Source organism: Thunnus maccoyii, chromosome 11 (assembly GCF_910596095.1).
Source record: "Thunnus maccoyii chromosome 11, fThuMac1.1, whole genome shotgun sequence".
Classification (NCBI taxonomy): domain Eukaryota; kingdom Metazoa; phylum Chordata; class Actinopteri; order Scombriformes; family Scombridae; genus Thunnus; species Thunnus maccoyii.
The window spans coordinates 8,945,115-8,958,643 of NC_056543.1; the positions used below are offsets into that span (position 1 = coordinate 8,945,115).

At 39.4% G+C, this 13,529-nt stretch overlaps 1 protein-coding gene across 1 annotated transcript; it reads right to left on the reverse strand.

The window, feature by feature from the left end:
- Positions 1 to 351: 351 nt before the first annotated feature.
- Positions 352 to 12,129, reverse strand: LOC121907665 (lactase-phlorizin hydrolase-like). Its single transcript, XM_042427360.1, has 17 exons — positions 11,508 to 12,129; positions 11,106 to 11,176; positions 9,545 to 9,622; positions 9,364 to 9,442; positions 8,234 to 8,318; positions 7,456 to 8,134; positions 6,717 to 7,365; positions 5,073 to 6,623; positions 4,701 to 4,969; positions 4,165 to 4,455; positions 3,864 to 4,062; positions 3,187 to 3,389; positions 2,949 to 3,055; positions 2,587 to 2,718; positions 2,117 to 2,340; positions 1,617 to 1,853; positions 352 to 1,052 (listed from the first exon to the last, which is right to left on the reverse strand). The coding sequence occupies exons 1-17, from the start codon at positions 12,127 to 12,129 to the stop codon at positions 829 to 831; spliced, it is 5,700 nt and encodes a 1,899-aa protein (XP_042283294.1). The 3' UTR covers positions 352 to 828.
- Positions 12,130 to 13,529: the final 1,400 nt, after the last annotated feature.

Sequence of the window (13,529 nt, forward strand, 5' to 3'; positions counted from 1 at the left end):
GGTTGAAGTCTGCCGAGAGGCCTGTTTCAAACAGAGGCCGGACTGAGTTGATGCAATAAAGGATCAGTATAAGACAAATAAGGGATTTCTTGAACCGTAAATTATGCGAAGATATTCCAGTAGAGCCTGTAAATGTGCATGATACGTCCCCTTTAAAAGCCTGTCCTTCCTGAGGAAGCAGTGGTTGTATTTTTTTCTGCTGCTTAATGGTCTCACAGAGAGGCTGCACAGTCAAGGAGTCTAAAGAATCAACCATATTTATTGGCTGTGGTAAATTTGTAATCCACCAGTTACTGGTAGCATTAAGTTGAACATTTGGCTTGATCACAATGGAAGGTTATCTCGCAGGTTTGAGTGCAGGCTTGCTGCTGTAACTAGAAAATACGTGTATTTTAATTCACACATGACTTAACAGTCTTTTACAGCTGTGCACTGGTGGATGAACTCATCACTCTGAACTTTCTGAATACAAGAAGACATAAGAATACAAGACACTTTTGGGATTCCTCATAGTTTACAGTGTGTGGTACAGTTACAAGGGATCAGTTTTTACTAGTATATCAGACACATTTTTAAAATCACAAACTGATACTTGACAACAGCAGTAACATATTGCATGAAAGAAAAAAAAAGATATCTGTTGAATCATGCTGATGGACAAGTATTTTAAAGAATTTTTACAGCCTGCAATGAATGTCTTAAAATACTTATACTTTATTAACATGCAGTAATTTGATTAAATGTTTACATTAAGATGCTGCTCAGACATTTACTGATGCAGGTTGATGTATATTGGACTTCTATTATAACTCTGTATGTTTGTTGCAATTAGAATTTTTTCTCCATGTTTATAGATTCTACATGCTGTTTTTTCTTAGAACTTCTTTTTGCCTTTAAGAAACAAAAGGATGAACAAATGGCGCCAAACATTGCAACAATCAGTAGAGCAAATGTAGTATAAAGTCCAGTCTCAGCATCACTGGTAGAGAGAGTCATACCGAGAAAGCTCACAGTGTTGTCAGAGGGAGCAGATGTGGTTGGTGCACTTGTTCCTGCAGAGAAGAAATCAAAGTTACAGATCTGTGAGAAATCTCTGAGAGCTCTCTGAGAGAGTTTGCTTACAGTAACCACAATACTCAATCATATGTGTTTTCACACCTTCGTATCACTGATTGTGTGATTCGATGTGTGATTCGATGGAAGAGTGCAGCACATAACGCCTGTAAAACCGCAACTTGTTTTTTTTTTACTTGGGTTTTTGTAGAGATTAAATGAGACGTGTTAAGCATTAAAGGTGCAAGTGGAGATTTTTTTCACCTTTGTATAGAGCCAGGCTAGCTGTTTCCCCCCTTACTTTCAGTCTTTATGCTAAGCTTAGCTAGCTGGCTCCACCTCCATATCTAATTGAAACATATGAGTAGTATTCATCTTCTCCTCTAGCTCTTAAACGTTGCAGTAGTCCTCTAAGCCTTGACAAAAGTGGAGTTACTGCAGGTGCAATTGCTGTATGGGTTTGTACATCACAATACACCTCAGGTACTGTACACTGTATAGTTTATAGTTTCCTCACTTTCATCAGTCAGACCAAATATCTGAGCAAGTCTGCATCAATTTACCTTCAGGCTCAGGGTTTAAACACTCATGGGGTCCGGAGGCGGGGTCTGGGAATCCGTTGCAGTTGATGATGGTGGAGTAGAGAGCAACAGAGTTCTTGGCCACTCGAGGAAGTTTAGGGTCTGAGCGGTTGACATAGAAAAGGCCAAATCTCTCTGAAAACCCAGTAGCCCACTCCAGGTTGTCCATCAGGGACCAAGCCGTGTAACCACGAATATCCACACCATCTAGCAGGTAAGCTGCAAAGAAGAAATTAATACCTTTAGGAATGAACAATTCATCAAATGCCAACCACATTCTTGTTTTGTGGTCTAAAAATCCAGTATCTTAGAGATTATCAAATTCATTTCATGCATTTCCTCATGCAGAATAAGTGGACTAATATTTTGTGATCCGATGAGTTGTCTCTATTAAGATTATTGTCATGATTTTGGGTAATTGTCTACTTTTGCAGGTCCTAGTCCTTCAAAAATATTCCATGAAAGTTGTTGGGGCTTAATACCTTTCAGCGCCTGGTTAATGTATTTTTCATAGTAGTAGCTCCTGTGGATGTCATTAAGATCAATAGGCCCCCGCTCCGACATGCCATTCTCAGTGATGATAATTGGTGGGTCTCCATACTCCTCCTTAATGAAGTTTAATATTTTCCGGAATCCAAACGGTGAGACCTTCAGCCAGGATGAACCTGAATCCAGCCAAGTGCGATCAGCAATGGTTCCTGCACCCCTGAAAAGATCAAATCAGTTAAATAGCTTTATTTCACAGATATAAAGGTTCAAATGTAGCACACATTAAAACAGGAGATTTATTTTCAGCTAGTACAGATATGAATATGTGCATGTGCTAAATAAACTTGACTATGTAAAGGGCTATAAAATCAAAAATGAAGGAGATTATTTGTTTTCTTTTTGGGGAGTACATATGGCTTGCTTCTCCCACTTGGTTACAGTAGGTAAATTAGAACATCCTTACCTATCGGCATCATAGTGCTGAAGGTTTCCGTACTCCACAGGAAAGGCCAGGACCGTGGTGTAATGGTTGAACCCAAAGTAATCATAGGTACCCTTAATCCTATTTATCTCATCAGGAGTGAATACAGGCAGCCTGGAGAGATTGAAGTGAAATTATTGAATTTACCTGTTAAATGTAAACTGCAAAGCTCTACTGGTTTGCCAAATACAAAAATAAAAATACATATTTATAATTATGCAAACTTCCTAATTTGTTTTAAAAGCAACTACACAGTAAAAACTTACTGATACTTGACTCATAATGTCACATATTTCTATTTCTATTATTTCCCTTTCAGGCTTTTATCTTAGCTTTTGTCATACCGAGATTTTGGCAGACCAGCAGCTAAACTTCGCTCTCGGACAATTGTCTTCATCGTATTGCTGTAGTCTCCATTGAATATGGGATGGGCAAACCAGCCAATGTAGAACTGCACAAAGAGACACACAAAAGCTATTAAGAGACTTTAACTCCAACTGTTGCTGTACATGTCCAATAAAATGTGAACTTTTTGAAAGGAATTTTTTTTTTTTTTGAGTTTTTAAGTTTTTTTTTAAGTACCTGCACCACACGTCTTGCAGCATCAATGTCCTCCTGTTTGTAGGGATTTCTGGGTTCTGACCAGTCAGAGTTGATGGTGATGGAGATAATTCCCTTCTGTTTGGCCCGATACTTATCATTGTAGAGGTGCCAGGCCTCAGCGTGAGCTTTTATCAGGTTGTGACCCACGATGTAGGGCAGAGTGCCTGGTCGGAAACTGATCCCTGGATACATGAGGAGTAATTTAGTGACTGGGCATAATTAAAAGACATTACTACCCATTTGCTGTTTTTTTTAGCTTCATGTTTTTTTGGCATTGTGGTTCAGAAAGGTCAAGATTAAAGATAGATTTACAGGAAACAGACTGTTTCCACTCACTGCTTCGAGACAGATTTTTATCTCTTCCTCAGTTGCAAGTTTAATTTCTTTTATGAGCTAATAATTTATAGAACATTTATAGAACAACAAACTAGACAATAAATAACAGTGCAATACATTTTTAATAACATTTTTAAACCTGATTTTGATTGTTCATCATGAAGAAAGCCTGAGGGCTGAAATGTCATCCAACTAAAAGAGAAATACATATGGAGCTAAGTGTGCAACACTTTTTTCCTGCTTTTAAACCTGATTTTCATACCAAACACAACAACCTAGCATAGTTTGCTTGAAGATACAAAGCATTACATAAAACATACCTGGGGCAGCTGCTCCATAGCCATGGCCTACATTGGCTACATTGTATGGCTCATTAATGGTGATCCAAAATTTCACTTTGTGGCCAAGACGGCTAAAGATGAAGTCAGCATAATCCCTGAATTTGACAATAATAGTCTCATTCTCCCAGCCCCCAATTTCCTGCAGAGCTTGTGGGAGGTCCCAGTGGTAAAGAGTGATCTGAAAGCAAAGGAAAAGCGGTTAAGGCTTACTGTCTACCAAATTTACCAACTTTTCATTGCAATTTTTTTTGAGCTAGTAACTAGTAAGAGTTACACATACATGAGGTTGGATGTTTGCAGCAAGCAGTGCATCCACCAGTCTGTGGTAGTAGTTCAGTCCAGCCTCATTGATGTGCTTGGTGGTGCCATCAGGAAGAACCCTCGGCCAGGATATGGAGAAACGATAATGGGTCACCTTAAGTTGCTTTAATATAGCTACATCCTCTTCTACCTTGTTGTAGCTGTCACAGGCTATGTCCCCATTGTCATCGTTAAACACTCGCAGAGGAGTGTGAGCAAACTTGTCCCAGATGCTGAGACCTTTTCCATCTGCTCTCCATCCCCCTTCAATCTGGAAAAAGTGAATGTAAAATAGAGACTTTAGTAGACAAAACCAAGTAAGGAATATTATGTAATTTCCTTATCTAGCATAGATGTAAGTAAACCCTTAAAAATTAATTTTAGGCATTTTGGTGAAAATAATAATGTGTTATTTTGATTCTGAGAGTTAAACAGAAAGTATAGACAAAATATAATTAATTTGGCTTTTCTAAAGATTAGTGATACACCTCTGTCAGCTTATCTCTAAACAGTCACCTGGTATGATGCTGTTGCAGTACTCCAAATGAAATCTTTACGGAAATGTCCATAAAGTTTCTTCTCATCATCTGGTGTAGGGAAACCATTGTCTCTTATGACTTGGTGGTAGAAATGAGCTGAGTACTTGGGTGTTCTTGGCCGGTTTGGGTTAGTAAAGTCTACATGGTGTAACCCAAATCCAACTTTGTACCCGTTAAGCCACTCAAAGGAATCCATGAGAGATGTTGCTATGTATCCTTTCACGTTCACGCCATCAAGGTCAGATGCTATTAAAACATATCACACAAAAAATAGATGATCAAGACTAAAAATCAAAAGTTATGACAATCATTAATGTTCATCCTAAGAGATGTATTTATGTCAATGCACCTTTGAGAGCCTCATCAATGTAGGTCTTATAATAAAACACTCTGGCAGAATCATCCCAAGTTGTCTTTGAATCTGTAGCTACTCCATTCTCAGTAATGTAAATCTCTGGATTTCCATACTCCTCCTTGACCCAGTTGAGGAGTCTTCTCAAGCCCCATGCTGCAGCTCTCTGGTTTTTGATGGCAGTAGTTGGTGAATCGTCTTCCTCTGCCTCTGACAAATCCTGATCATATTCATATGACTTAGGGGTAAGCCTCAATGTAGCATGGCGTGCAATCTTTGTAGTGTAATGATTTACACAGAACATGTCAGCAGTCCCCTTGATGTAGCTCTTTTCTTCTTCGGTAAAGGAAGGTAGTCTTGACTCTGAAAGATCTTGGAGTTCACTCTTGTTTCCAACTTGCCACTTCATTGCATCTGGATAGTCACCGTTCTTGAAAATGGGGTGCGCAAACCAACCCAGTTGGAACTGTAGAGCGCGATCAGCAGCCAACACTTCACGGGCGACATTGACATCTTTAGGTTCAATCCAGTCAGCATTGAGGGCAATGGATACCAGACCACCTTGGGATTTGCGGTACTTATCATCATATGTGTGGTAAGCTTTGGCGTGTGCTTTTATCAGGTTGTGTGCCACTTTGTATGGTGCAGTTCCTGGCTTCTTAACATTTGGTGGAATCTGTCCAAGTCCATATCCCGACCATGCAATAGTGTGAGGCTGGTTGAAGGTCATCCAAAACTTCACTCTGTCTCCAAAGGTGGCAAAGCAGAAGTCACAAAAGTCATTAAAAATGTCAATCATGCCTACATTGTCCCAGCCACCAAGGTTTTGCAAAGCCTTGGGGAGGTCCCAGTAATAGAGTGTCACCATGGGGGTAATGTTGTACGCTAACAGGCCATCAATGAGTCCATTGTAATAATCGACTCCTTTCTGGTTCAGGGAAGTACGCTGGCCATCAGGAAAGATCCTGGACCAGGACAAAGAGAATCTGTACGACTTCACCCTCAGAGCTCGCAGCATGTAGAGGTCCTCTTCAAGTCTGTGGTAGCTGTCACAGGCCACTTTTCCATTGGCATTAGCAGGAATACTGCCAGGTTTATTGGTAAATGTATCCCAGATGCTAAGCCCTTTCCCATCAGCATTCCAGCCACCTTCAATCTGGTAAGCTGAGGATGATACTCCCCAACTGAAGCCTTGTGGGAAAGTGCCGTAGTGGTAGATTTTTCTTTGGAATTTCGACTGGTGAGAGAATTTCTCCCAGACAATCTTTGATTTAGACGGAACCTCTGAGGGTGGTAAAGCAGTTGAACGGTGGCTAAGTTGCATCTCTACCCCTTTAAAAACATCACCTTTGCGTGATCGAAAGCCATTTTGCTGGATAACCTGAGAGTAGAAATATGCAGATTGCTTTGGGGTTCTTGGCCTGTCAGCATCTTCAAAGTTGACATGGTGAAGACCAAATCTTTCACTGTAGCCTTGTTTCCCCTCAAATCCATCCATTAGTGACTGCACTGTGAATCGCTGAACATCCACTCCGTCTAACAATATTGCTACAAAATAGAAAATCAAAACACAACATTACATATTAAATTATTTCAACATAGAAAAGGTGGTTTCTTATCAGAGAAATTCTAGACACTAACCTTTCAGTGCCTCATTGATATAACTCCTCATGTACTCTATTCTACTTTTGTCATTGAGAGTGTCTCCACTGTACTCTGTCGGCATACCATTCCCAGTTATATAAATAGGCACTTTGGTAACATTCAAGTACTCTGTGGAAATGTAGTTTAGAAGCCTTCTCAGTCCCCAAGGTGTAGAATAGATCCAGTCAGAAGCTGTAGAGGACCATGAGGGGTCCACGTGGGCCTGGAAGTCACCCACCCCCTGAGGACCAGGGGTACAACCACCATCACTGTTGTTGATTAACCGGGAGGTATAGTGGTTTAATCCAAAGAAGTCAGCTGTTCCATGTATCCTCTGGCTCTCTTCAGCAGTGAAAACAGGGAGGATGGCAGGCTCAGAGTGGGGACACTTGTTCTTTTTCTGTTCAATCTGAGTCTTTAGTGTTGCAGGATAATCTCCATCTACAAATATGGGATGTGCAAACCAGCCCAGCATGAACTGCAGGTAGCGATCTGCAGCTGCTTTATCTTCAGGTCTGGAGGGGTCCATGGGCTCAGCCCAGTCAGAATTTAATGCAATGCCCACTTTTCCCCCTTGCTTTGTCCTGTACTTGTTATTGTAGACGTGCCAGGCCTCAGCATGGGACTTGAGCATATTGTGAGTGACCTGTAGAGGCAAGATAAAAGTTAAAGTAAATGTATCAGAATGACAGTGTATCGGCATGTATTCACAGTATAGTAAAAATATTGCCCTCACCTGATAGGAGGCAACCACATAGTCCTTTACACCAGGGGGATGCTCACCAGTTCCATACCCAGCATGGCTCACCACCCAGGGGCTACTGAATGTGTTCCAGGTTTTGACCCTATCTCCAAATCTGGAGAAGCAGAAGTCTGCATAGTCCTTGAAGGCTTCAATGATGGAAGTGTTGGTCCATCCACCATGGTCCTGGAGTGTCTGTGGTAGATCCCAGTGGTAGAGAGTGACAACAGGTTGTATGCCCGACTCAATGAGAGCATTGATCAGCTTGTCGTAGTAGACAGCCCCCCTCTCTGATTGGCTGCCCCTGTGGCCCGAGGGGAAAATACGGGCCCAGGAGATGGAAAACTGGTAGGTGTTGACATGAAGACCTCGCAGCAGATAGACATCGTAATCCACCTTGTGGTAACTGTCACAAGCTAGATCAGCTGTCTGATTATCAAAAACCTTGTTTTCATGACCAAAACGGTCCCAAATGGTCTCTCCCTTCCCACCCTCTGACCAGCCACCTTCAACCTTGAAGGACTCACTGGAGGTGGCCCAACTGAAGCCAGAGGGGAACGATTCATTGAGGAAAACATCTCTTTCTGTTGTGATGTGAGCCTCAAACTTATCCCAAACACTCTGATAACTGTTTCTAAACACTGTCATTCCATTGTAGCCTGAAAAATCATGACTGTTGGAAAAAAGAATTACATAAAATTACATAAATAAACATGAAACAAGCTTTTTCAATATATATGAATCAGTGCATTTTACCAAGGTAAACTGTTACCTGGTTGGAGAGTCCTGCATGCCCAGCTTACCCAACATGTCCATCATGTCACATCCTGCAATCTTCAGGTCATTGTTGTTCAGGACTGTGATGAGTTCAAGACAGAGTTACTGACAGTTATATGATCAACATTAATGAAATATGCAGACGTACAAACATACATCCTTTGTTTAGAAATTCTTGACATCGTCTAAAGTCTACAACAAAAGAATAATTCAGGCATTTACTTAAAGCCCTGTATTCCTTATCTAACCAATAAAAAAATCAGGTTTTGCAATGTTCTTGCCACAGTCCATTTGACAGCTAGGCAGATTGTGCACTGTGTGTTTGATGCATTAACTGATAAATGGAAAAACAAGTCCTGAACCTGTGCTCCACCGTGCACGTGATTTTCCTTGTAAAACTTTACTGGCACCATAACAGGAAGAATTCATGCTAATCACTGCCATATGATAACAACACATTTTATGATGATTGTACTGTTAAGGTTTACGATATTGCAAATTACATCAGGCTAGACTTCATGTTCAGTCATAAACTATTTGGTTATTAAAAACCCATCGGTTCAGATTGTATTGGTGATAATTTTCATATTACTTAATAGGCTTTAAATAGTTGGGTTTACTGCAAATTGTGTGGAAATCATGTCAGTAATTGATTTTCCACTTGAAGCACATTGCATGTACACTTAATAAATTCAAAATGAAAGGGGGCTTTTAGAGTGAGAGTTGTCTTTCCTTAATTGGATGTGTGTATTTACTGTTTTAATGTATTGTGGATCGCTTCATTATGCACAAAATAGTAGGTAGTTTCATTTGATGGAAGAAGAGAGAGCCAGTGGTGTTAAATTGAAAAAGAGACACGAGCAACAAAAGATTATTAGTCAGAACTTTTACTTGCACCTATAATAATATGCAATTAGATTAGGTTTCGAAATAGTATTTTTATAAATATACCAGGACATTATGATGTTCTACACTTTCTAAGTCTTTTCTGTTGAATGTGTGTATGTTATATGAGGAAAATTAGATACCAAGGCAACATTATGACTTTAAAGGACAGCAATAATCATCACGCTACAAAGAGTAATAGCAGATCAGCTATAATTAATTTACCTTGAAAAAAATTACCAAGGACCTGGAACTGACTGTTGGAACAATCATGAGTCGTCAACTTGTATATCAAGATGGGCAAGTCCCCACCGGTCATCTACAACACACCATTACATAACATGCATAAGGCTGCAGTGCAATAGCAAAACAAGATATGAAATGCAACAGGAAAAGAAACATTTTGTAAAAAATGCTGCACCTGTAAACTCTTCAGCTCCTTTGCAAAGTTAGATGTGGAGGCACAGTTATACTCAACGTGCACTGACAAGAAATCCATCTGTTCAAAATAAGACATACAGCACAGTATATTTATCTGACACATGTTTCATAATTAAAAACAAACTGCTTGTGCAATTAAATCAATTTGAGGCTTATTATTGTGGCATATTGTTGCAGTTATAGTTATAGAGACTGCAGATAATGTGTACAAATATTTACAACATTTTTTAATTGCTAGAGGGCCTAAATTAAAACATAATTACATTAGACATTTTTCATTTTGATCACTTTTCTGATAATATATTCAAGTAACCCTTATGATTTTGGTCATTATTTATGGTCACAGGGGCTGGAGAATAGCCCGGCTTCAAATCAGGTAACAACAGGCATTAGAGCCAGAGTAGGAAAACACCTGCAGGTTGCCAGTCTATCATAGAGCTCATAGATGCATACATATAGAAAAAAAACACCTAAATTGCTTGGCTTTCTGTGTAAGAAAGAGGACGGGATGTGACTCCAGTTTAAACTGAGATTTCCATGAAAGCTGAGTCATTGTTATGAGAGAGGGCAGAGAGAGGCACAGGCAACAAGCTGCTGACACATGATCCTTTAATACTTATTGCTGAAGAGTTAAGATAAGGAGAGGAGTAAGATGTTTTGAGAGGCTGTCAGTATACTTTGGGGCATGCTGAAGATCTACAATAAATGATCAAATATAGAAAATAAGGTACTGTCAGGGCCTTGCCTATAGGGGAGATTACAACTTCTAGATGCACATCTGTGCAAGCAGGAAGCTCAACCAGGTAGCTATCAAGAGTTTGAAAGCAACAATAAAACGACTGTAGTCTGACCTCTATTTGCACACAGCTAATATCAGAATACATTTACTACTCTGGTCTTTGGAAAGGTGTGGTTAGATGGAGGCTTTACTTAAAGGAACAAATTGTATTATTTTAATTAAGTGAAAAGTGCCTAGGTCAAGTAATGCTCCAAAAACCTTTGGGTTGACAAAACCAAAGTATATATTTTCTGTCTCGATTCTTATTATCCAAAAAATATTCTGTCAATTCATTCTGTTAATCACAATATATGAAAAATCCACTGCAAGCTGGGGTTTGACTGTCTTGAGCTGAGCTCTTGTAAATGGAGAGAACTCCTAAATTCAAACGAGTTAATTGAGATTTATCTAAACAGATTTTTTGGTGTTTCAAAGCAAAAAAATTAGGCAGTGTAAGTTTAACATGATAAATGGACACTTGTTAAGCTTTTAATAGTCCTTACTAATGCAAACTATACAACAGTGACACCTCTCACTCAGAGTCGGGGCAATGTGGGGAAGTTGAGTATAAATCAAAAAATAAAAATTTCTCCATCAACATTATGGTGCATATTTCTTTAGTAACAAATTTAGTACCTATAAAAACAGGTAGAATTCAAGATTGGAATTAAATTCACAATGATGATGGTACAATTACCTTTTAATACACAGTCACAATGAGCCTCAATTTTCAAAATAACATAAAATAGAAGATGTATCTTACTGTAGTTGAAGCTTTGATTTGGGAAAGAAAAGCAACATCACTAGCTCTCAACCCAATTGACAGACGTCTCCCTGTAAATATAGAGGGATAAAGGCACTCTTAACACAGTGTAATCTGAGGAATGTGTCTACAAATATATTTAATTTCCACCAGGTGAGGCATATGTGTCCTTTCAGTTAAGCATAAATTGGACAAAGCTGTACAGTGAGATGCATTTTTAGATTTATTCTATTGATGACACCTAGATTTATATCTCAATATACACTGAAAAGACAACATATACTATATTGATATTAATATTTTAAACCACCTAGTGTGACAACATATAATTCTTCAAAAATGACAAATTCTGTATTAATCACATCTTTAACCCTCTCCTCTTCTTCTATCAGTCTTACTCACCTTTATCAGGAAACCGATGATGGTAAAGCTGGTAAATGTTCCCGTTGAGCTGGAGGATATTTTTCAGGGGACTGAGAGCATCTGTAGTCTGCTCATCATGCCAAACATCATCCAAGTCACTCAGTGTCACCCAGGTGTGCGCCAGTTCTCCAAGCTCTTGGAGGGCAAACTCAGCATACTGCTGAAACATCTCAACCAGCTCCTGGCTCTCCCAGCCTCCATACTTTGATCTCAGAACTTCTGGCACAGTGGATCCATGAAGGACAACCAAAGGCTGAAGGCCCACCTCCACCAGCTGCTTCAGCAGGGTCTGGTAGCAGGTGACCACAGCTTGTTGGGGCTGCCCCGGGAGGCCTGTAGGTAGGAGCTGAGCCCATGACAGCGGCACTTTGAAGTGGGTCACCCCTCTGCTCTGGAGGTACTCAAAGTACTGTCTAGAACCTGGAGGTATGGGATGACTGCAGTCAAAGGCATCATCCACCCCGCTGCCTGAGCTGCTCACTAGCTGCTTTGGGAGAGGGCCTGCAAGAAGCATGAAGTCCTCCTGTCCATTCTCCTCACTGCTCCAGCAACCATACAGACACAAAACATACAGAGAAGCGACACATAACAAGTACTTCATTGTTGCTGGAAAAGGATGAACTGATATTATCCACTGATATCCGAGCTCTTTAAAGCAATACCATTTTCTTCTTATTGCACCGTTACACAATTAAGATCAATATCACATCTAAGTGGTGCAAATTACAGTGTTTTATTGCAGCAGTGTGATACGGTCAGAAAGACTCTGGACTCACACATGTCAAGATGATAACTGTATCCCTGTCTTGTATACTCTCATTTGAAGATCATGACATATGAAGTTGCAATATGCTTTTGAATATTGTTTGGGTAAATTGTTGCTTTTCTTAAGTGTTGTTTACTTTTTATAAGCACACAGGTAAAGCAGGAGAGAATATGGCAGCTGTCAGTGGTAATGAGCTGTGTTCTTCTTTCCTAAGACCTGTACATGTTTAGTGTTTATCTTAATAATTTTAATAATTCAGAGGCCTTCTTCCACACTTACAGCATATTTCCTTTTTGAATTTGAAATCAGCTTTAATAGCTATAATTGTGTCCATCGTAAACTATTATCAACAGACCCACTCAAGATTATTAAACTCAACCTCCGGACTTGCAAAAACCATGCCTAATCAATTCTCTGATGGGTTAAGAAGAAAAAGCCCTCATATATCGCACAAGGAGCCTTGAAGACATTATTGATAAGAATTGCTCAGTCATCTAATCAGATTCATGCTCTGTCTTAATCACATTGAAATTTGCCATTTGGATTAGCATGTGATTAAAAGAATTCTAAATGGATTTGACAAAACTCAACAATCATGTATTTTTGGAGAGGTCTTGCATTGTGCATGATCAAATATGTTGAGCAGACAGAGCTGATTTTTTTTAGCCTCAACACAAAGACAACAATGTTGTTGCTTTTGTCAGTAAAGACACCAAGTGCACAAAGGTACTTTTGCGTAACAATAGATGACATAAAGTAACCCCCTACATGTAAATAATCACCTCCACCTCTTTAGGCATTCAAGGTACAACAATGTGTAAGAGATATATAGCCAATAATAAATCTCATTGCTTGATTACCCTTACATGTTATGTTGTGTCAGTGGCAAATTTGAATAAAAACAACAACCATCAATTTTAGCTAAGAACACATTGTGATTTCAGCTTCAGTTTATTTGAACATATTAACAATTCCTAATTCTTGTTGAATTTAAGAAATTCGATGAGTCACCACATGTAGAAGACACTTTAGTCCATTAGATTCATTCAATCTAAATTCAAAGAAGATTTCTACCCTAATACATGAATTAAATTGAAGCTCCTGTACTAAAAAGCGGGTTTGTTTGTGTCACTATGAAGTGATATCAGTTTACTTTGATTCTAAACCCTGGTCCCAGACTCCATTTCTCAGTCATGAGGCTCAACTAGTGTTACACATTTCTGACCAGTCGGAAA